General features: G+C 46.3%; 2 protein-coding genes across 6 annotated transcripts; both read left to right on the forward strand.

Moving 5' to 3' along the window:
* Window positions 1-443: 443 nt before the first annotated feature.
* Window positions 444-10,973, forward strand: LOC143834173 (uncharacterized). Its single transcript, XM_077330774.1, has 3 exons — window positions 444-703; window positions 953-2,040; window positions 9,752-10,973. The coding sequence occupies exons 1-3, from the start codon at window positions 603-605 to the stop codon at window positions 10,693-10,695; spliced, it is 2,133 nt and encodes a 710-aa protein (XP_077186889.1). The 5' UTR covers window positions 444-602; the 3' UTR covers window positions 10,696-10,973.
* A 2,816-nt stretch (window positions 10,974-13,789) lies between these two features.
* On the forward strand, window positions 13,790-21,351 carry LOC143834009 (uncharacterized). 5 transcript variants are annotated; one of them, XM_077330493.1, is made up of 7 exons: window positions 13,790-13,917; window positions 15,835-15,949; window positions 16,552-16,675; window positions 16,965-17,035; window positions 18,347-18,473; window positions 18,953-19,075; window positions 19,611-21,351. In XM_077330493.1, exons 4-7 carry the CDS (start codon window positions 16,976-16,978, stop codon window positions 21,059-21,061), a joined length of 1,761 nt encoding a protein of 586 aa, XP_077186608.1. In that variant the 5' UTR covers window positions 13,790-13,917; window positions 15,835-15,949; window positions 16,552-16,675; window positions 16,965-16,975; the 3' UTR covers window positions 21,062-21,351. The 5 variants fall into 5 exon arrangements, with proteins under 5 accessions (XP_077186608.1, XP_077186605.1, XP_077186606.1 ...); XM_077330490.1 differs by lacking the exon at window positions 16,552-16,675; XM_077330491.1 differs by lacking the exon at window positions 16,552-16,675 and having other exon boundaries at window positions 19,614-21,351.
* The last annotated feature ends 1,340 nt before the right edge of the window (window positions 21,352-22,691 follow it).

Genomic DNA, 22,691 nt, shown 5'->3' on the forward strand with positions numbered 1-22,691 from the left:
GAGGAGAGCTTTTCCCTTCCCCTGCAGCGCCGAGAGGGTTAAAGGCACAGAGACGAGGGCTAGAGCGGCAGCGGCGGATGGCTGAGTTCCTGGTTTGGGGGGGGGGGGACGGGAAAGAGCGGCCGGACGCCGGCGAGGTTTCCTCGGAAGTAAGACCTTGGGGGGGGGGGGCAAAAGGGCGGGATCCGGATTTGGGGAAATGCAAAGAAGCAACTAGGGAGAAATCCTGGGCCGGAGCTGCCCCCAAGGGGGTCCCAGGCGAGGGGGGGGGGAGTCTCCAGCCCCATTGCAGCCCCCCCTCCTGCAGGGAGCCTGGTCCGTCGCTGCCTCCCCCGCCCCGGAAGCCAGCCTGAGTCCAGCGGGAGCCTCCAACGCCCACGAGGTTCAGTTTGGGGGGAGCTTTTGCTGCCCCCCCTCTTCCAGGTAGGTGGCCGTTTCTCCTATGGTGCAAGAATCGGACTATTAAAGAGCCACGGGTTGCCTTGGGGCCCACCCGGGTGTATTCAGCCAGGCCGGGGGCCGCAAAAGGCCCGCCTCTGGAAGGGGAACTGGGAAAGGGAACTGGGTCGAGGAGCCGCAGCGGGCAGGCCTCCTGTAGTGAAATGCTGGCTTCAAATCCTGTCCCTGAAACTTTGGTCCGGGCTTCTCTTAGTGTAAGAAGGTCGTGCCTGTGTGTGAGGATTTCAGTCCTTTTTAAAATAAGGTGAGCAGATTTTAACATTGGTAAAGCAGGAGGCCATTGACCGGGGGGGGGGGGGGTTGATTAAAAATTTGGTCTATATGGAGCAACAAAAACTTGCATAGAACACACACACACACACACACATATATATTTAATTGCAACATGTAGGGGGAATTTCTGTAAAATAATTAGCATGATGTAAGAAATATACATGTGCTTGTAGTGTGGAACAAACTTCTCAAATCTTTCGCAATTTAATCTGCATTTCAGAATGCATACTGGAAGGGACACTCATCAATGCTTTGAGTGTGGAAAGAGCTACATGTGCAGATCAAAACTCCTTGAACACCAAAGAATCCACACAGGTGAAAAACCTTTTGAATGCTCCATGTGTGGAAAGAAATTCAGTCATAGTGGCAATCTTCAAATACATCAAAGAACCCACACAGGGGAGAAACCTTTTGAATGCTCTGAGTGTGGGGGGAAATTCAGTCGGAGTGACAGTCTTAAGTTGCATCAAAGAACCCACACAGGGGAGAAACCTTTTGAATGCTCAGAATGCGGAAAGAAATTCAGGCAGAGTAGCCATCTTCAACTGCATCAAAGTATCCACACAGGAGAGAAACCTTTTCCGTGTTTAAAGTGTGGAAAGAGATTCAGTGAAAACTACCTTCTTCAAAACCATCAAAGAACCCATACAGGGGAGAAACCTTTTCAGTGCTCAGTGTGCGGAAAGAAATTCAGTCAGAGTAGCCATCTTCAGCAGCATCAAATAAACCACACAGGCGAGAAACCTTTTGAATGCTCAGAGTGTGGAAAGAAATTCAAGTTGAGTGGAAATCTTCAGAAACATCAGAGAACCCACACGGGGGAGAAACCCTTTGAATGTTCAGAATGTGGAAAGAAATTTAATCAGAGTGGCAATCTTCAACAACATCAAATAACTCACACAGGAGAGAAGCCTTTCAAGTGCTCAATCTGTGGAAAGAAATTCAACTTGACTGGCAATCTTCAGCGGCATCAAAGAACCCACACAGGGGAGAAACCTTTTGAGTGCTCCGTGTGTGGAAAGAAATTCAAGACTAGTGGCATTCTTCAGAAGCATCAAAGAAACCATACGGACGAGAAACCTTTTGAATGCTCAGTGTGCGGAAAGAAATTCAAGTCAAGTGATAATCTTCAACGTCATGAAAGAATCCACACAGGGGAGAAACCTTTTGAGTGCTCAGCGTGTGGAAAGAGATTCAATGAAAGTGGTTATCTTCAGCTGCATGAAAGAACACACACAGGAGAGAAACCTTTTGAATGTTCAGAATGTGGAAAGAGGTTCAGTCAGAGTGGTAACCTTTACCGGCATCAAGGAATCCACACAAGGGAGAAACCAACACATTCATTCTGGAGGCAAACCTTTTGAACGCTCACAGTTTAGGAAGACCCTTCACTTAGATATTTCACTTTAAACAACATCAAATAATCTTTGTGATTCATAACAGTATTGTTTGCCATTATGTGACAAGAGACAACCTTGTTTTTTATACCTTAAAGCCAACCACAGTCTCCTCAAAGTATCAAAATAATATAAATGCTTAGAAAGGATTTATGATTAAAGCAAGATTTCTCAATCAAGGTTTTGTGACCACCCTGAAAAGGTTATCTGAATGGGATATAGGTATTATATTTTATTTTATTAGGTAATTTATGACCATATTACCTTTATTAGGTAATTTATGACCATATATCATCATGTCAACCTGCCCCCCCCCCCCAAATGAGGGCCTTGGTGGAATAATCTCCCAGAGACCATCACGGCCCTGATGGAACTGCCACAGGTCCTGCAAGACAGTTCCTCTGCAGCCTCCCGCCACTGCTGCCTTGGCCCCTGGTGGCACTTCCATCACTGCCTTGACCCTCAGCAGCACTGCCACCACATTTACCCCCTGCTCTTTCTGACAGCACAGCCTGGGCCTCGACCGCCTCCCTGCCTCTTCTGGTGTGCTCCCTGGGGTGGGGCTACAGACATCCATGCCCAATTCCATCCCAGGGGGTTCTCCAGAAGATGTGTTCCACATTTCAGTAAGGCTTTTGATAAGTTCCACATGTATGCTTGTTGACAAGTTGGTAACATGCACTATGGATCTTATTAATGTTAGCTGGATCAATAACAGCTTGACAGATCAGCCAAAAGGTTAATGGTTTGTCATCTTTTTGGGGAGGAGTGACAAGTGGAGTGCCTCAGGGATCTGTCCTGGGCCCTGTGTTGTTCAACATATTTATACATGATTTGGATTGGATGAAGGAATAATGGAGGTATTTATTAAATTTGCAGATGATACTAAACTGGGAGGGGTGGCAAACACAGCAGAAGATCAGGGTACAGGATGGAAAACTGAGATACAATGAATGTGATTGTAAAATCAGACTTCTTTATTAGGTAGCATTGAAGTGGCAACAAACACACTCTTTGTATGCCCTCAGCTCAGGTCCTAAATTGCATTTAGATTGTCAACCCCCCTCTCCCCCACAAGATAATGCTTTGCCTTGGGTTGCAGATGATCAGCATGGAAACGGTGGGGTCTGGTCATTTATCAGAAAGGTGGTAAGAACAGCCCAGGTGCTGGACTGGCCAGAGGGAACATAAATTACAAAGGGTGTGGAATGCAAGGAGCCCAGCAATGGGGCAAGAAAACTGACCAGGGGGTGTGAGCTGCATGTGAGATTCCCAAGATGAAATGGCTGCCAGCCTACCCTTAAACAATAGGGGTTGGAACAGTACAACAAACATTGCAACATGGTATCCATCCGAGAGGCCAGGCATCAAATCAAAATAAAATCAAACAGAATCACATTAAACACGGCACGTTTAGTAGACCAAACACTGAATTTGTCGGTAGTGTGAATTGGCGGTTAAAAAGACAAATGGGATTATGGTCTGTATTAAAAGGAGTATAGCGTCTAGATCAGGGGTAGTCAACCTATAGTCCTCCAGATGTCCATGGACTACAATTCCAATGAGCCCCTGCCAGCAAACGCTGGCAGGGACTCACGGGAATTGTAGTCCATGGACATCTGGAGGACCACAGGTTGACTACCCCTGGTCTAGATTATGCAAGGTGATGGTTCTGCTTAATTCTGCTCAGGTTAGACCTCACTTGGAGTACTGTGTTTATTTTTGGGCAACGCAATTGAAGAAGGATTTAGGCAAACTGGAGCATGTCCTGTGGAGGGCAACGAAGATGGTGACCAAGTCATATGAGGAAAGGTTGAGGGAGCTTGGTGCGTTTAGCCTGGAGTTGTTGTTGTTGTTGTTATGTGCGAAGTCGTGTCCAACCCATCGCGACCCCATGGACAATGATCCTCCAGGCCTTCCTGTCCTCTACCATTCCCCGGAGTCCATTTAAGTTTGCACCTACTGCTTCAGTGACTCCATCCATCCACCTCATTCTCTGTCGTCCCCTTCTTCTTTTGCCCTCGATCTCTCCCAGCATTAGGCTCTTCTCCAGGGAGTCCTTCCTTCTCATGAGGTGGCCAAAATATTTGAGTTTCATCTTCAGGATCTGGCCTTCTAAAGAGCAGTCAGGGCTGATCTCCTCGAGGACTGACCGGTTTGTTCGCCTTGCAGTCCAAGGGACTCGCAAGAGTCTTCTCCAGCACCAGAGTTCAAAAGCCTCAATTCTTTGACGCTCGGCCTTCCTTATGGTCCAACTTTCGCAGCCATACATTGCAACTGGGAAGACCATAGCCTTGACTAAACGCACTTTTGTTGGCAGGGTAATGTCTCTGCTTTTTAGGATGCTGTCTAGATTTGCCATAGCTTTCCTCCCCAGGAGCAAGCGTCTTTTAATTTCTTTGCTGCAGTCCCCATCTGCAGTGATCTTGGAGCCCAGGAAAATAAAATCTGTCACTATCTCCATTTCTTCCCCTTCTATTTGCCAGGATTAGCCTGGAGAGAACATGACTAAAAGGTAATACGATAGCCATCTTCAAGTACTTGAAAAGCTATCATATCAAGGATGGAGCAGAGTTGTTTTCTGTTGCCCCAGAGGGTCTGATTTGGAGCATGCCAGAAAATTATTTGGGAGATCAAATGAAGGGCAGTGCCTATTATACAAAGATATGTCTAAAGCTGAACTAGTCACTGAACTTAGGCAGATTTTGAGTGGATGGGCAGGAAGGGTTGTGTCATACCCAGGGAAATGCTGCTTGCCACTTTGGGTTTGGGAATCCAATTTCCTCCAGGCCTGACTGGCCAGGGATTCTGTTTGGTTTTTTTTGGGAGGCGGGGGAATCATTGTGGCGTCAAATAGAGGTCACTGTGGGTTGGCAGGTAGTTGTGAGCTTCCTGCATTGTGTATAGAGTTGGACTAGATGACCCAGGAGATCCCTTCCAACTCTATGATTGTATCATGTCAATAAACAAAATTATTACAAAAGGGAGCTACTGGAATCTGGTTGCTATAAATGAATCAAAGGTAGAATTGGGAAGCACAGAAGGACAAAGCCTGCTGAGGAAAAATCAGTATGGCTTCTTCAAAGGGAAGTCCAGTTCTGGTCATTGTACACGTTTGTGCATGCACAACCCTCCCTCTCCTCTAAGTTATCTTTTCCAACAGGAGAGCTGGGGAAGGAGCAGTCTGCGTCAATAAATGGCAGCTCATTTATAGCTTGGGCAGTTCTCAAGGAAAGAAACAACCATTTTACAGTCACCAGGTCACCGGAATCATACCAGCCATAAACCTGATAACATTTGCAGCATGGGGTGCCTCAGGGGTGCTTGGGTGCTTCCATGGGTGCTTCCATTCTCCAAATGCCCAATATCCTATTTGATCTCAGGGCCCTTATTACAGTATATTAGAATTTGGAGAATATAGCCTCTGTATGCTGCTTTAAAGGAGGTGATTGAAAAGGTTGAAGAAGAGTGAATATTGAGGGAGAAGCCACTGAGGAAAAGCAAGGAAAATGAGGATTAATATCTGGACCCCGTTCTGGCTTGACCTTCGGATATTTTGGATCAATAAAAACTACAATCAATGGAGACAACTGGCTTTGAAGTTTGCTTTGACACTGCTTCAGGTCAGTTTTTCTCCTTTTTGGAATTTTGTGGACTGACTTCCCTTCATTTCTTTGGCCTTTTCTTTCAAGCAGTGGGGATCACAGTCTTTCAGTGCAACCCTGAACCCCTTTCCTGGGACCAAAAGCCCCACTGTCAACGAGAATAAGGGGAAATCCTTTACATTGCTTAGGGTCAGGCAGCTTTAGTGGGGCTTTATCCCCCTCCTTCCATTTCCTGCAGTGGGCAATCAGTGGTGGATCCCCCTTGACAAGTTGCTCTCAGTATAGCCCCCTTCAGCTGCATGGGTTGTCGCCGGGGACAGCCCGACTGAAGTCCGTCCGGTCGGGCTCCGGAGCACTTTTCGCTTTTTCTGCAGCGCTGAGAGGGTTAAAGTGACAGAGAAGGTGGCTAGAGAGGCGCGGGGGGGGGAACCTCAGCTCTAGAGTGGCGGAAGAGGGAGGGAGGAGGTTGTAAAGATGCCGCTGCAGGGGAGGGTGTAGCAGCTGGATCCCGGGGAGGGCTACTCGCAAGTAAGCCATGGGGGCATTTATAAGGGTTGCACTCCTAGCAGGGAGGGAGGCATGCATGTGTGTTTGTGGGGGGGGGAGTGGTTGGTGTTTAGTCATTCAAATGCTTTTATAATGTGGCTTGACTTATTTATTTTAATGGGATTAGCAGCCCTTTGGTGGTCTTCGGGAGGGCAGAAAGGAGATGTAAATGGAAACAGATAAAAATGGCTTCTCAGCCACTGAGGTAGTAGGGAGGCTGAGAAAGGAGCCCCAGCTGTGAAATCGTCTTATGTCAGGGGTAGTCAACCTGTGGTCCTCCAGATGTTCATGGACTACAATTCCCATGAGCCCCTGCCATGGGGGGCTCAGGCCGAGAAGGGGGGAGGGGGATGCGTCTGTCGCCTTCTCTGGTCTTTGTGTTTATTGGGGTGGGGGGTGGGGGGGCTGGATTTGAATCGGCTTAAAAGCTTTTAAAATGTGCTTTTATGGGTGTCTGTCTACTAATGGGGCGGGTGGCCCTTGCTGGGGCAGAAAAGCGGGGTCTGTAAATGATAAAAATTGATAAAGGAGGCTTTTCAGCCCCGGGGGTCGCAGGGAGGTCCGGAAAGGAATTTCAGGCATGAGCTTAAGGGAGGGTAGTCAACCTGTGGTCCTCCAGATGTCCATGGACTACAATTGCCATGAGCAAACGCTGGCAGGGGCTCATGGGAATTGTAGTCCATGGACATCTGGAGGACCACAGGTTGACTACCCCTGGCCTAAGCCACGCACTTTGCCCAGTGTTTGCCCCTCCCTCCATCTGCCATTTCCCTGGGGGTTTGTTCCCACCCACCCCGCACTTCTCCTCCTCCCAGCAGCCCAGCTCACCCACCCCGACCCTCCCCTGGGGAAGCTGGAGGCCCTTCTGCATCTCCTCTGCAGCACTGAGCAGGTTGAATGGGCAGAGCTGTTTGCTAGAGAGCCAGAATGGTGTAGCAGGTAAGAGTGGTGGTCTGATTTGGAGAACTGGGTTTGATTCCTCACGCCTTCTTCACTGGCAGCCAGCTGGCCTAGTCACAGTTCTCTCAGAGCTGTTCTCACAGAGCAGTTCTCTCAGAGCTCTCTCAGTCCCACCAACCTCACAACATGTCTGTTGTGAGGCAGGTACGGAAAGCTGTTTGTAAGCCGCTTTGCAGCTCTTTCAGTCAGTAGAAAGCAAGGTATCAAAAAACACAGCTCTTCTCTGTCCTTTCTCCTCTGAAGAAAAGTCGATCCCCTGACATTTTAAGAACTCCCAAGTATCTTCAAAAGTATTTTTTTTAACTCCTTCAAATCCAGTGCCAGATGACATGGGATCCATCACCACTGAGGTTGTGGAACAACAAGCCCTACAAACATGCATCGGAGGTGTAGCTCCTCATGAATATCTCTGTTTATTACGTGAAAATTACCTGGCTTGATAGCAGTGCCTGTGAAAGGGACTTAGGAATTCTGGTGGACCAATAAGTTGAATATGAGGCACACATTAGGAAGCGTGGCCTTCTTGGGTAGGTTCACATTTTCCATATGATACAAACTACTGAACAAACAATATGTTGTTCTGATGACCACCCTGGTCCACTCAGCCCAGCTGGGGGCCCCTGGAGTTGATGTGGCAGTGAAAGCAGAGTTCAGCATGGCTGGGCAGAAGGACCCTGACCAGGGTAACCGAGGGCAGTTGGGACCCTCATCTATGCTAAAAAGGGCATCATAGCCTGAGACCAAGATGGGATTGAGAGTTCCTCAAAAAGACTGTGGAAGGGGACAGATCCTAATTTCTCATTTGCCAACCTTCCCCAGACAGTAATCTGGAAAGGATATGTCCCCCCCCCCTATAATGTTTGGGATAGTGGGCTTTGGCCCTGAATCTGTTTCCACCCTTCTGGAATAATTATTCATAGAATCATAGAATCATAGAATCATAGAGTTGGAAGGGGCCATACAGGCCATCTAGTCCAACCCCCTGCTCAACGCAGGATTAGCCCTAAGCATCCTAAAGCATCCAAGAAAAGTGTGTATCCAACCTTTGCTTGAAGACTTCCAGTGAGGGGGAGCTCACCACCTCCTTAGGCAGCCTATTCCACTGCTGAACTACTCTGACTGTGAAAAACTTTTTCCTGATATCTAGCCTATATCGTTGTACTTGAAGTTTAAACCCATTACTGCGTGTCCTCTCCTCTGCAGCCAGCAGAAACAGCATCCTGCCCTCCTCCAAGTGACAACCTTTCAAATACTTAAAGAGGGCTATCATGTCCCCTCTCAACCTCCTTTTCTCCAGGCTGAACATTCCCAAGTCCCTCAACCTATCTTCATAGGGCTTGGTCCCTTGGCCCCAGATCATCTTCGTCGCTCTCCTCTGTACCCTTTCAATTTTATCGATGTCCTTCTTGAAGTGAGGCTTCCAGAACTGCACACAGTACTCCAGGTGTGGTCTGACCAGTGCCATATACAATGGGACTATGACATCTTGTGATTTTGATGTGATGCCTCTGTTGATACAGCCCAAAATGGCATTTGCCTTTTTTACTGCTGCATCACACTGCCAGCTCATGTTTAGTTTATAATCCACAAGTACCCCAAGGTCTCGTTCACACACAGTGCTACCTAGAAGCGTATCCCCCATCCAGTAGGCATGCTTTTCATTTTTCTGACCCAGATGCAGAACTTTACACTTATCTTTATTAAATTGCATCTTGTTCTCATTTGCCCATTTTTCCATTGTGTTCAGATCTCGTTGAACTCTGTCTTTCCATTCCTCTTTCCATGTAAGCAGTGAGGGCAAACCAAGCCTCTGTGATGCAGCAGACTTTAATAGACTTGGCAAGTGACCATTATTCATAGAATCATAGAGTTGGAAGGGGCCATACAGGCCATCTAGTCCAACCCCCTGCTCAACGCAGGATCAGCCCAGAGCACCCTAAAGCATCAAAGAAAAGTGTGTCTCCAACCTTTGCTTGAAGACTGCCAGTGAGGGGGAGCTCACCACCTCCTTAGGCAGCCTATTCCACTGCTTGTACACTATTCCACTTATTGTATACTTCAATAAAGGGCAAAAAGAAACCACTAAAACATTATGAATGTGAATTCACATGCGGATAAGACCGCTTTGCATAGGAACTAACAGGATCTCGGCCTTTATTCCAGCAGGGGTTCATCAGGGGAATAAGAATGACAAAGAATTGCGTAATCTATCCCCAGACAAAGTCAAGGATGAAGACTTGAGAGGAAACATCAGGAATCAATGCAGATCCAAGAAGCAGAAAAAAAGCTCCGTGGTTGAGAAGAATGATAAAACCAATTATTCTCAAACAGAAGATTTCTGCAAAGTAATTCTCACTAAGAAGAAGATATACAAGTGCTTGGAGTGTGGAACCAACTTCTCAGATCAATCCAAATATCATACACACTTGAAAATGCATCCTGGAAAGAAGGCTCATCAATGCTTGGAGTGTGAAAAGAGCTTCAGATGCAGATCCAAGCTCCTTGAGCATGAAAGAATCCACACAGGGGAGAAACCTTTTGAATGCACAGTATGTGGAAAGAAATTCAGTCATAGTATCACTCTTCAAATGCATCAAAGAACCCACACAGGGGAGAAACCTTTTGAATGCTCAAAGTGTAGAAAGAAATTCAGTCAGTCTGTCCAACTTCAGATGCATCAAAGAACCCATACAGGGGAGAAACCTTTTGAATGCTCAGAGTGTGGAAAGAAATTCAGTCAGACTGTCCATCTTCAGATGCATCAAAGAACCCACACAGGAGAGAAACCTTTTGAATGCACAATATGTGAAAAGAAATTCAGTCGGGGTGACAATCTTCAACTGCATCAAAGACTCCACATAGGGGAGAAACCTTTTGAATGCTCAGAGTGTGGAAAGAAATTCAGTCAGGCTGTCCATCTTCAGATGCATCAAAGAACCCACACAGGGGAGAAACCTTTTGAATGCACAGAGTGTGGGAAAAGATTCAATCAGACTGTCCATCTTCAGATGCACCAAAGAACCCACACAGGGGAGAAACCTTTTGAATGCACTGAGTGTGGAAAAAGATTCAATCAGACTGTCCATCTTCAGATGCATCAAAGAACCCACACAGGGGAGAAACCTTTTGAATGCTCAGTGTGTGGAAATCAATTCAGTCATAGTATCACTCTGCAGAAGCATCAAAGAACCCACACAGAGGATAAACCTTTTCAATGTTCAGTGTGTGGAAAGAAATTTAAGTCAAATAACAATCTTCAGCGGCATGAAAGAACCCACACAGGGGAGAAACCTTTTGAGTGCTCAGAGTGTGGAAAGAGATACATTTGCAGTACTTATCTTCAGATGCATCAAAGAATCCACACAGGGGAGAAACCTTTTGAATGTTCAGAATGTGGAAAGAACTTCAACTGGAGTGGCAATCTTCACCGACACCAAAGGATACACATCTTATGAATGCTCAGGAGTGTGAATAGTGCTTCTCAAATCAACCTTTTCCTTCGTAAGCACCAACAAATTAATTCAGGAGAGAAACTTTTGGAAGGCTCACAGTGTGGAAAGAACTTCACTTGGAGATTCTACCTTAAACAATATCCCATAATCCTTGTGAGTTCTAACTGTATTGTTTGTTATCATGTGACAAGCGAGGATCTTGCATGTTACACCTTAAAGACAACCATATCCTCTCCGAAGCATTGGAAATAATGGAATTATGATTAAAGGAAAAGAAAATACTTCTATATAGAGTGATTAAAATGTGGAATTTGCTGGCGGAGTATGTAGTGGTGGCTGTAGGAATAGACAGCCATAATAGGGGGCCTTAATGGATCTATCAGTGACAACTAGCCATAGTTACAGAGGGAACTTCCACATTCAGAGGCGCTAATCCTTTGAATCCCAGAGTCAGGAGGCAATATCAGGAGTAGATCTCAGCCTGTTGGTCTTCTAGAGCAGAGACTCAGGGTAATATTGATAAGAGCATAATAGAACTTTGGAACAAGGGCAGGGTGACACCCAAAGGCCATGCATGGCTACTAGGCTTGGGTGCTTTGGCGTCTGAAGTGGCCATTCACACCCAAAGCATCCAGCACCGTGCTTGCGGCGGGGTCACAGGCACGCCGGTTGATGCGCACACCTCGATCCCTGTGCCAGCACCCCTGCTCCCCCCCCCTGCGGCGTTAGCAGCTTCAGGCATGAATGCCCACTTCGGATGCTGAAGCCCCAACCCTATTGGTGACTGAGGGACGGAGGAGAGGGGAGGGGAGGATGACTGGAGAGTGAAACATTATCAGTGGCTATATGCCAGTGGGAGAAGTTTCTGACCCTAGATGAGGGAGCAGGTTTATCAGAAACACAGTGGAATATTCGAAATCTACAGGTACAATCATACAGTATAGGTTGCTTATGGTGCTGTGTTGTACATCTGAGGGCATATAATCAAATAAGCTAAAAACATCAGAGGAATTAGCATCCCAACAGAAATTACATGGATGGAAATACTGGGTCTGAACAGTTACTTAAAATGGGGGCGTACCCACCTAAACAAAACTTTGAGGCTGATCTTGGGTGGAGAAAAGTAAGAGAAGTTATACATGAATCCTGAAGCTATGCTTCTCCATGTTCATATGTTTTCATACAAGTTCGGGCCTCCTATATTTACATGTCTGGGCCATGGTACTCATTCACGTAAGTGGTGAAGAACTCCTGAAAGGGTAGTTTGGGGTAGTCATGGGAAAGTGTGGTTCTAAATCAGATGCTGTTAGAGAGAAACTGAACATGTTGCTAAAGGATGAGGCAAAGTAGAATGGATTTAGGAACTGTTCTATATTATGGCAGTTTGACCCCACAGAGTTGGGGGTCCTTGGGCAAGGTCAAACCCCAGGCAGAACACACATGGTGGCCATAAATACATGGTACATTTTGCCAGATACCACATGACATCAGATTGGTAAAGATCCAAGGATTGTTGCAGGAGCCTAATTGGATTGGACAATGCATATGCTGAAAACACTATAAAGGACCAGGGGAAACCCAAAGAGAGGTAGGTTGGGAGGAATTTCTTAGGACTAATTAAGGCACACTCTTAAAACGTCTCCTTTGTGCATCAGAGTTTGCTTTAAATTCTGAAAGGAAATAAAAAGGAGAATCCTGCTTAGAAATAAGGCTTCAATAAATGTTATAAAATCTCAGAATCTGATATCTGTATTTATTCTTCCCCAGAATTTGACTGCAAATATCCCTCTTGCAGGTGCAGGCTTAACCTGACTGCAACTTAGGATAACAACTGGGACAGCGGGTCACAGAGCCACCCAGAAGGTTAGAGATCCTTGTTGTCCATTTTGTGCAGGCCTCAATACCTGGTGAAAGAGGTAGAGGTTGTTACACCAGTTGGGTACAGTGCCCACGATGCTATAAGACCAAGAAAGTGACAATTAAAGTTCAAAACTGTAGTACTTGATTTTGAGTGAACTTTACAAAAATGAGTATAGTATAAAGATAGCTGAAAGGGTAACACAAGAGAGTTAAATCCTTATAAGATGGTGGAAACCACATTAATTGAACCTTAAACAGAATGTATTCTACAGGTTAGAAAAGGCAGGTCTAAAAGAAGGCATGTGTGGTTAATGATAGAAGTCAGGGAAGCAATAAGAAAAAGAGGCTTTTAAAAACAGATCTGCCTCAATGAATTCTCAGCTTCTGCCTGGATCTCTAACATAAAACGCGCACCACAAGCTTCAGTTTGGGAGCTCAATCCCAGATATAGGCAGAAACCCATAGGACAGTGTGAAAGACTTGAACTCCGTGGGACACTGGCCTGACCCAACATGGCTTCACTTACGTAAGTGGCAGACTTCCGATGCCATCCTAAAACCACTTTCCTGAGATCTATGCTGCTACACCCCAGGTAGCACCTTCAAAGTGCAAGGAGGGGAAAAGCGAGTGCTATCCTCCGTTTGCACTTTTCATTCACTGTAAGCCAACTTTTCTCAACTTTTTTACTGTTGAGAAATCCCCAAAACATTCTTAAGGCTTCGAGAACCCCCAGAAATGGTGCGATCATACAGAAAACGATTGGAAGCCCAACTGTGTAGATGCCCAACCAAGAGCATGTACAGGCCCATCATTGGCAATATTTGGGAGGGGGGCGAAATAAATGGTCAACAGTATTTAATTTTATTTACCGCCCTCCCCTGAGGCTCGGGGGAGGGGGGTTTCACATAAAACGTGTAAATGATACATTTTCCACAACGATTTTCATGCAATATAAACAATATGAATATTAAAACATATTTAAAAGTAATTAACTCGCGCCCATTCAAGAAACCCTTCCGGGGGCCCCACGAACCCCTGGTTGAGAAAGCCTGCTATAAGCAAAGATCAGGGTTGGGCCCACCATCACCATCCCGGGCCGCGTTACTCCAGAGCAGCCCCATTGAGCTGCATGAGGCGTCGCCCCGCTGCAGGCCCTGGGCAGACGAGAGGACAGAGGAGGCCTTTTCCTTAGCCCTGCAGTTCCGAGAGGGTTAAAGTGATAGAGACGGTGGCTAGAGAGGCAGGCGGGATGCTGACTTCCTGTTCCGGCGGGGGGGGAGATTCGTCTATTGAGTGGCGGAAGAGAGCCGGGAGGGCGCTGCAGGGCAGAGCGGAGCAGCCGGAGCCCGGGAGGCTTCCTCGGAAGTAAGTCGGGGGGAGAGGGGAGTTCATGGGGGGCTCAGGCCGAGAAGGAGGGGGAGGGGGATGCGTCTGTCGCCTTCTCTGGTCTTTGTGTTTATTGGGGTGGGGGGTGGGGGGTGGGGGGTGGGGGGGCTGGATTTGAATCGGTTTAAAAGCTTTTAAAATGTGCTTTTATGGGTGTCTGTCTACTAATGGGGCGGGTGGCCCTTGCTGGGGCAGAAAAGCGGGGTCTGTAAATGATAAAAATGGATGAAGGAGGCTTCTCAGCCCGGGGGTCGCAGGGAGGTCCGGAAAGGAATCCCAGGCATGAGCTTAAGGGAGGGTGGTCAACCTGTGGTCCTCCAGATGTCCATGGACTACAATTCCCATGAGCCCCTGCCTGCGTTTGCTGGCAGGGGCTCATGGGAATTGTAGTTCATGGACAACTGGAGGACCACAGGTTGACTACCCCTGGCCTAAGCCACGCCCTTTGCCCAGTGTTCACCCCTCCCTCCATCTGCCTTTTCCCTGGGGGTTCGTTCCCACCCACCCCCGCACATCTCTTCCTCCCTGTAGGTGAGTTGTTTCCTTCACTGCTTTCAAGCCATGGCCTTGTCCTAAGGCTTCCCTGCCAGATATTTCTATCAAGTGGAAAATTTAGGGAAGAATTTTGGGAAGAAATTTAGGGAATAAAGTCCAACCCTAGTTCTTGCCCCTGGGGTTGAAGCTGTTCTCCCATTTGATTCATGGATGAGGTGTCTATTCCACAGTGGTTAGGCATTATCTGAGTGCCGCAGTACAAGAAGATGATGATGATGATGATGTTATCCGTTCAGTTGTGTTCGGCGACTCTATCGGAAAGTTTTCTCCATGCGTCCCTGTCTCTGACTGCTTCTTTGAATTGGTTCATGGTCATCCCTGTGTCGGCTTTGATCATGTCGAACCAGCGGATCCTTTGGCGACCACGTTTCCTTTTGCCACTGACCATACCGAGCATTAATGATTTTTCTAATGAGTTTGATCGCATGATGTGTCCAAAGTAAGTGAGTTTTAGCTGTAATATCTCCTCTTCTAATGACATGGTTGGTTTGCTCCTCTCTAAAACTGTGTCATTGGTAACTTTGGCAATCCATGGTATTCGCAGCATTCGTCTCCAACACCATAATTCGAAAGCAGCTATTCTCCTCCTGTCTTCCTTCTTCGGAGTCCAGCTTTCGCATCCATAGGTTGTTATGGGGAAGACAACGGCGTTGACTAGCTGGCACTTTGTATTCAGGCTGATATCCTTACTCTTCCGTATTTTGTTCATGCCTAACATTGTGTTCCAGCCCAGTGTTATTCGCCGTCTGATTTCACGGCTGCATCCGCCACTTTGAGTGATCATAGAGCCAAGAAAGATGAAATCTTCAATACATTCAATGTTCTCGTTGTCAATCGTGACTTTGGTGCTACTGCTAGTAGTTGTCATGAAGGATATTGACAAATTGGAATGTCTTCAGAGAAGGGCAACTAGGATGACTGGGGGATTGTAAACCATGTAATCCAGGAGAGGTTGAGAGACTTGGGCAGGTTTAGCTTGGCTAAGAGGTGATAGGACAGCTGTGTTTAATTACATCATAGAGGGAATTGTTGAAGAGGGGGCCAACTTGTCTCCTGCCCCTTTAGAGGCCAGGACTAATGGGTGCAAATGAGTGGAAAAGTCGTTCCCCTTAAATATTAGAAAGCTGTTTCGGATGCTGAGGGCTGTTTATAGGTGGAATATGCTGCCTTGGTGGTGGGGTCTCCTTTGTGGGAAGTTTTGAGGAGGAGATTGGATGAGCAGCTGTGTGGAGTGTGTGTTTTTTAAGTCCCTGAGAAGGTCGGGGCTGGACTGGATGGCCCTCTGTGGTCTCTTGTAGCTCTGGGTCATTCTGATTCTTACCCATCTGTCTTCTGTTTCAGATGTGGGGACCATTTGTGATGATGGAAGCAAAGTTCGCTGAGGCAGGAGGAGCTCCGTTGGAGGACTGGCAGAGGGTGCCGGCCCAAGAGTGTCCTCAAGAGGCCTTCTCATGGGGTAAGGGTGTCTGGTGCCCAGCTGGGATTGTGGCACCCAGTGAGGTTGCTAAGTAGAAGGCTCAGGTCAGGAAGAAAAGGAAATAATTCTGCACAGGGCACAGAGTAGATTAGTGGTGGTGAGCTCCCCCTCACTGGCAGTCTTCAAGCAAAGGTTGGATACACACTTTTCTTGGATGCTTTAGGATGCTTAGGGCTGATCCTGCGTGGAGCAGGGGGTTGGACTAGATGGCCTGTATGGCCCTTCCAACTCTATGATTCTAGTGGCACTCATTTCTAGCAGAGGTTGTGATGGGGACTCACTCTAAAGTAGGAGACAGACTCAGAGAGGACACCTTTGTTCTTATTTACAAAAATTAAAAATTGCAGTAACATGCATCTCTCGCCTTCCTTCCCTTAGAGGAATTAATAGCAGCTCAAGAGAGAAAATCTGTACACAGCCACACTGAAAGGGTTAAAGGGACAAAGCTAGTTGCTAGATAGGTGCCAAGTGTGGAAGAGAGAGTGACTGATTTACTGTTGGGGGGGGGGAAGACATTTGAACGGTGAAAGAGAACAGGGAGGACATCAGTGAATATATGGAACCTCCACATTCTTGCACAGGATACCTCTGAAAACCATACCTCCATGATGTCATTTCCACACACACACCAATCTTGCCACATAGGTGTGGGGGGAGCAGCTGGCAGGAAGAAGGTGTGCTAGGGCCTCAGATCTGATCTAGCAGGTACGGTGTCCTGTTTTTGAGCTCTGGAGTTTACGAGGCATATTTCATGTCTCACAGAAAATCTGAAACACACGGGCAGCATTCATAATGCCTTGAGGCTCATGGGAACCCGGTGCTTCTCTTCCACCTCTCCCCCAGTTCACTGAATATCAATACAATTTATTTTTGCATGTGCACAAGGCACAGTTACCCACCCTGGGAATGGGTCGGCAAGAAGCAGCATTCAGGCAAGCAAACAACGAGTAATTCGAGGCTAGCACCATTTCTTCCACTTGTTTCTCCCTTCCAGGTAGCGGAGAGATGCCGTTGAGCCGCCATCCTTGCAGAGGTGTAGAAACGGCTTCTGTGCTTCCAGTCCAGGTAGGAGAGATGAGCAGAGAATAGCCTTTAACCCCCTTCTTTCTCAAGGGGAGAGGGGCAAGGTTGGGGCTAAGAACTCCGCATGAAAGAGCCTAGGGACGCCTCTCCCTTTCCAGAAAGCTGTGTGTAGCGAGAACAACACTGAGACAGATGGAATAGACAAAAAATAACCAATAGGAAACCTTGGAAAATACTTGGGTACGCAACAGACTAATCTGATACACAATAAGAAGCATTGACAAAATCAAGATCCTTTGACAAAAATAGGGCCAAGAACTGTACTCAAAACTATGTGTGCTACATCAGTGGTCCCCAACCTTTTATCACCAGGGATCAGTCAATGCTTGACAATTTTACTGAGGGGGGGGGCAGACTTTTGCCGAGGGACGTCGCTGCTGCCACCTGAGTCCCTGCTCCACTTGCTTTCCCGCCGGCGCCCCTGACTTCCCGCCGCCCACTGGGGAGAGACCGAATTTGGCAAATCTCTACACTCAGCGACCATTTTCTTAATCCTTGTGTCCTTAATATGCCTTCCTTGCCGAAGACCTTATTAACAATACCGAGGGTAAATTGGTGGCAGAAAATAGTGTTCTCATAACTTTGGATGTCAGGTAATTATATCCTAACAGCCCTCTAAATTGAGGATTCCCAGCCAGGGGTCTGTAGACCCCTAGAGGTCCATGTGAGCTCTGTAGGGGGTCCCTGACTTTTCCCCTTTTGCCTTAATAGACTTGGGCACAAGCTAGGAAACACGACTTCCCCCTTTCCTGAGTATGAGTCTTTCATGGTTTCTGTGCCTGGGAGGGGGTGGCGCCTGCATGTCTACTCCTGCTTTAAACCACCTTCTGTCTCTACTCCTGCCCTGACCACCTCCAGCCTGTCTGTTAATGCAAATGCTGATGTCACTTCTGGGGGTGTTGCTGGGAGGCGTGGCCAGCTGTCATGACTTGCAGGGTTCCTTGAAGCCTGCAAGATTATTTAGGGGTTCCTCCACAGTCAAAAGATTGAAACTGTTCTAAATGAAGCTCGATTGGTCCTTGAATCGACTCTTTCTTCTTGTGTGAGAATAAATCACAATTCACTTATTTTCTTTCACAGCAATATAGGCATTATTTTTGAAAATCATGCTTATTTTCTTTGGTGAAGATTTCTACAAGCAATTTAAAGGTAGCCCAAAGAGGAATCCTGTAGCCCCCAGTGTGGTGAATCTCTTTATGGATGCTCCTGAACAACAATTGATTTATAATCAATATATAACAATAATCTCTCCCTGGCATGATCTCTGATGAGGGAATCTGCTTTTTCTTTCAGTCTCCGGTTTCCTTTGAGGAGGTGGTGGTGGATTTCTCGGAGGCGGAGTGGGCCCTGCTGGATCCAGCCCAAAGAGCTCTCTACAGGGAAGTCATGCTGGAGAACTACAGGAGTGTGGCCTTTCTGGGTAGGTTCTCGTTTTTCATAGGATACAGGAATCAAACAATTCAACAACAATAAGTTGTTTTGAGGCCCACCCTGGGATACTCAGCCCAGCTGGAGGCTCCCGGCATGGATGTGGCAGCCTGGTTCATCCTGGTTGGGTGGAATGACCCAGGCCTCTCATCTGGTCAAGGGGTAACTGAGGACCGTGTTGGGACCATCATCCAAGCCAGGGCCTGAGGCCAAAGCAGGACTGAGAGGGTCTCAGAAAGAGTCTGGAAGGGACCAGATACTAATTTCTCAGTTCCCTACCCTTATAATACCACCCTTCCTTTGATCAGCCACCTTCTCTGACCATGATCTGAAATGAATATGTGTCCCTTATAATGTTTGGGATTGTGGTCTTTGACCCTGGCCAGGTCTCCAATTTTTGGGAATATTTTTTTCTTTTACCTTACATTTCTTTCCTTCTCAATATAAGAATACTCTCTCTCTCTCTTGAAGAAGCCAGTCATGTGAGAGACACTACAGTGGAGACAGACAGAGGCCTCGTGTCCACAAAAGATCTGGAGAGTTTCGCAAGAGGATTTCCTGAGTGTATTTTGTTCCCAAGTGACTTGGCTGAGAGTAGGTATCTTTCACTGTTATATCAAGGGAGCAGGCAGGGAAGAGCCATGGGAGATCTCCACTTCTTAGCAACTTTTGGTTTGGTAGAATTCTCAAGCCCTCTGAGTAAGGACTGAGATTTTCTGAGGCTAGAAATCTGTCAGGCTGGGAAACTTTTGGGGGCTAAGCTCAGCGGTGATTCTCAAACTCTTTAGAGGCTGTGGTATCTTTAAACTCTGGATATTCAAGGGAAAGATTTCCCTTGTACAAATTCCCTCAGGAGAGAAGTGGTGTAATTGCTTGGAATGTGGAAACCTTCAACTGGAAAAAGGCCTTTAGTTCCTATCAAAGAATTCACTCAGGTGAGGAGCCATATGAATGATCAGAGGGCAAACTATGCCGCTCTGATCCCACAGACTTTCATGGACATTTCAAGGTCATTATTGTACACTTCAATGTACAACAAAAATAAACCAATGAAATGTTGGAATGGAAATTCAAGCGCAGATCAGATCTTCTTGCGTGAGCACTAACGGGATCTCTGTCTTTATTCTAGCAGGGGATCATCACAGGGAGGAGGAGGAAGAGGAACTGCATCATCTGTCACCAGGTGAAGTCAGGAATGAAGACATCAGGAATCAAGGTGGACCCAAAAAGCAGAAGACAAGCCAGGTGGTTGATAAGAATGATAAACCCAATCCTCGTCAAAGAGGAGATTTCTGTAAAGGAATTCTCAAAACGGAGAAAATATACAAATGCTTAGAGTGCGGAACAAACTTCTCAGATCAATCCCAATATCATATGCATACTGGAAGGAAGACACATCAATGCTTGGACTGTGGAAAGAGCTTCAGGTGCAGATCAAAGCTGCTTGAGCATCAAAGAGACCACACAGGTGAAAAATCTTTTGAATGCTCGGTGTGTGGAAAAAAATTCAAGTCCAGTGACAATCTTCTGCGACATGAAATAACCCACACAGGGGAGAAACCTTTTGAATGCTCATTGTGTGGAAAGAGATTCAATCAGACAAGCAATCTTAATAAACATCAAAAATCCCACACAGAAGAGAAACCTTTTGAATGCCCAGTGTGTGAAAAGAAATTCAAATCAAGTGATAATCTTCAGTGGCATGAAAGAACTCACACAGGGGAGAGACCTTTTGAGTGCTCAGAGTGTGGAAAGAGATTCATTCGCAGTAGTTATCTTCAGCTGCATAAAATAACCCATACAGGGGAGAAACCTTTTGAATGCTCAGTGTGTGGAAAGAAATTCCGTCGGAGTGGCCATCTTCAGCAGCATCAAAGAATCCACACAGGGGAGAAACCTTTTGAATGCTCAGAGTGTGGAAAAAAATTCAGTCAGACTGTCCATCTTCAGATTCATCAAAGAACTCACACAGGAGAGAAACCTTTTGAATGCTCAGAGTGTGGAAAAACTTTCACTCATAGTATCACTCTTCAGAAGCATCAAAGAACCCATACAGAGGAGAAACCTTTTGAATGCGCAGTGTGTGCAAAGAAATTCAAGTCAACTCACAGTCTTCAGCAGCATGAAAGAACTCACACTGGGGAGAAACCGTTTGTGTGCTCAGAGTGTGGAAAGAGATTCAGTCGTAGTGGCAATCTTCTGAAACATCAAAGAACCCACACACAGGAGAAACCTTTTGAATGTTCAGTGTGTGGAAAGAAAATTAAGTCAAGTGACAATCTTCAGCGGCATGAAAGAATCCACACAGGGGAGAAACCTTTTGAGTGCTCAGAGTGTGGAAAGAGATTTCTTCACAGTTGTTATCTTCAGATGCATAAAAGAACCCACACAGGGGAGAAACCTTTTGAATGTTTAGAATGTGGAAAGAGCTTCTACTTGAGTGGCAGTCTTCACCGGCATCAAAGAACCCACTCAAGGAAGAAACCTTTTGAATGTTCGGAGTGTGGAAAGAAATTCAATCAGAGTGGCAATCTTTATCGGCATCAAAGAATCCACACTAGGAATAAACCTTTTGAATGATCAAAATGTGAACAGTGGTTCTCAAATAAACGTTACCTTGTTAAGCACCAAAAAATTCATTCAGGAGGGAAACCTTTTGAATGCTCACAGTGTGGAAAGAACTTCACTCAGAGATTCCACCTTAAACATCACATAATCCTTGTGAGTTCAAAGTGTATAATCATCATGTGACAAGCGTTGATCTTGTAGTTTACACCTTAAAAGACAGTCACAGACTCCTCAAAGCATTGATGCCATGTACGTTCTTGGAAAGAGCTTAGATTTATGATTAAAGAGAATTTTTTTCTTTATACAGAGTTTTTAAAATACAGCATTTGCAACTAAAGGATGTAGTCATGGCTGTAGGAATAGGCAGCCTTAAAAGGAGATTATCTAGAAGGGGGATATTAAAGGAGTCTATCAGTGACTGCTAGGCATGGTGACAGAGGGGAACCTCCACATTCAGAGGCACTAAACCTCTGAATCCAAGAGTCAGGCAGCAACATCAGGAGGAGATCTCAGCCTCTATGCCCTGAAGATCCTTTAGAGGAAGTTGTTGGCCATTGTGTGAGACAGGATGCTGGACTAGATAGACCACTGGTTTGATCCTGCAGGGCATTTCTTATGTTACTGTACCATAATCATAGAAACCTAACATTCAGACTAAGGAGAAACAATATAAATGCTCAGATTGTAGAACAAACTTTAGCCTTGAAAGAGGCAGAGATTTGCTCCAAGGTGGCAGGAGGTTCAAGACCAGAGTGGGGTCTTTTGCAGGTGTTTTGACCAGATGGTGACTTATCTACCTCGTGTGAAGGTTGCAAAGATCATGTGCTCTCCTGAGTCATCAATCATGGTGCATGTTGGCATGCTGGGAAATGTAGTTGTGTGCTCCTGGAGGAGAAAGGTTGGTTCCTAGGCATACTGTTAAAGGCCAGGACTTCAAAAGTAGCATTCTCAGAGCTTCTGCCACTTCCATGTGCAGGGCCAGCTAGACAGGTACAGATCAATGCCTGGAGGAGAAAGTGGTGCCTGGAGGAAGGGTTTAGTCTTGTTAGGCACCAGGAAACTTTTGAGAAGTAGCCGATCCTGGACAAAATAGACAGCCTTCACTTGAACCAAAAAAGGACCAGGCTGCTGGAGACTCCTATCAAAAAGATGTCAGAGAAGCTTTGGAACTAATCCCACGAGGAGATCCAAAAAGAGCTGAGAAGCCTCTTGTTTGGGACAGGATAGTCCAAAGGGTAAATACCTACCTTAATATTGATAGGAGCATAGTAGAATTTGGGAATGAGGACACAAGGGCGGCTGAGATCCATGTGTGGTGACTAAGGGGCTGAGTATCAATGTCTATATGCCAATGTCAAAAGTATCTGAGCCTGGATGGGGGAGCTGGAGCACTTGGTGTTTAAGGACAATTGAGATATAGCAGGTTTCTCAGAAGCACAGTGGAATGTGGGAAATTGGTGGGCATATTCCTTCCTATGTGTAAGCTCTATAGACAGGACAGAGAGGGAGAGGGGGTTGCTGGTATTACACTGTACATCAAAGAGGGCATAAAATCAAGTAAGTTAGAAAACGTCAGAGGAATTAGCTTCCCAACTGAAATGATAGGGGTGGAAATACTGGTCAAAGGGTTACTTAAAGGGGG

Source organism: Paroedura picta, chromosome 3 (assembly GCF_049243985.1).
Source record: "Paroedura picta isolate Pp20150507F chromosome 3, Ppicta_v3.0, whole genome shotgun sequence".
Taxonomy (NCBI): Eukaryota; Metazoa; Chordata; class Lepidosauria; order Squamata; family Gekkonidae; genus Paroedura; species Paroedura picta.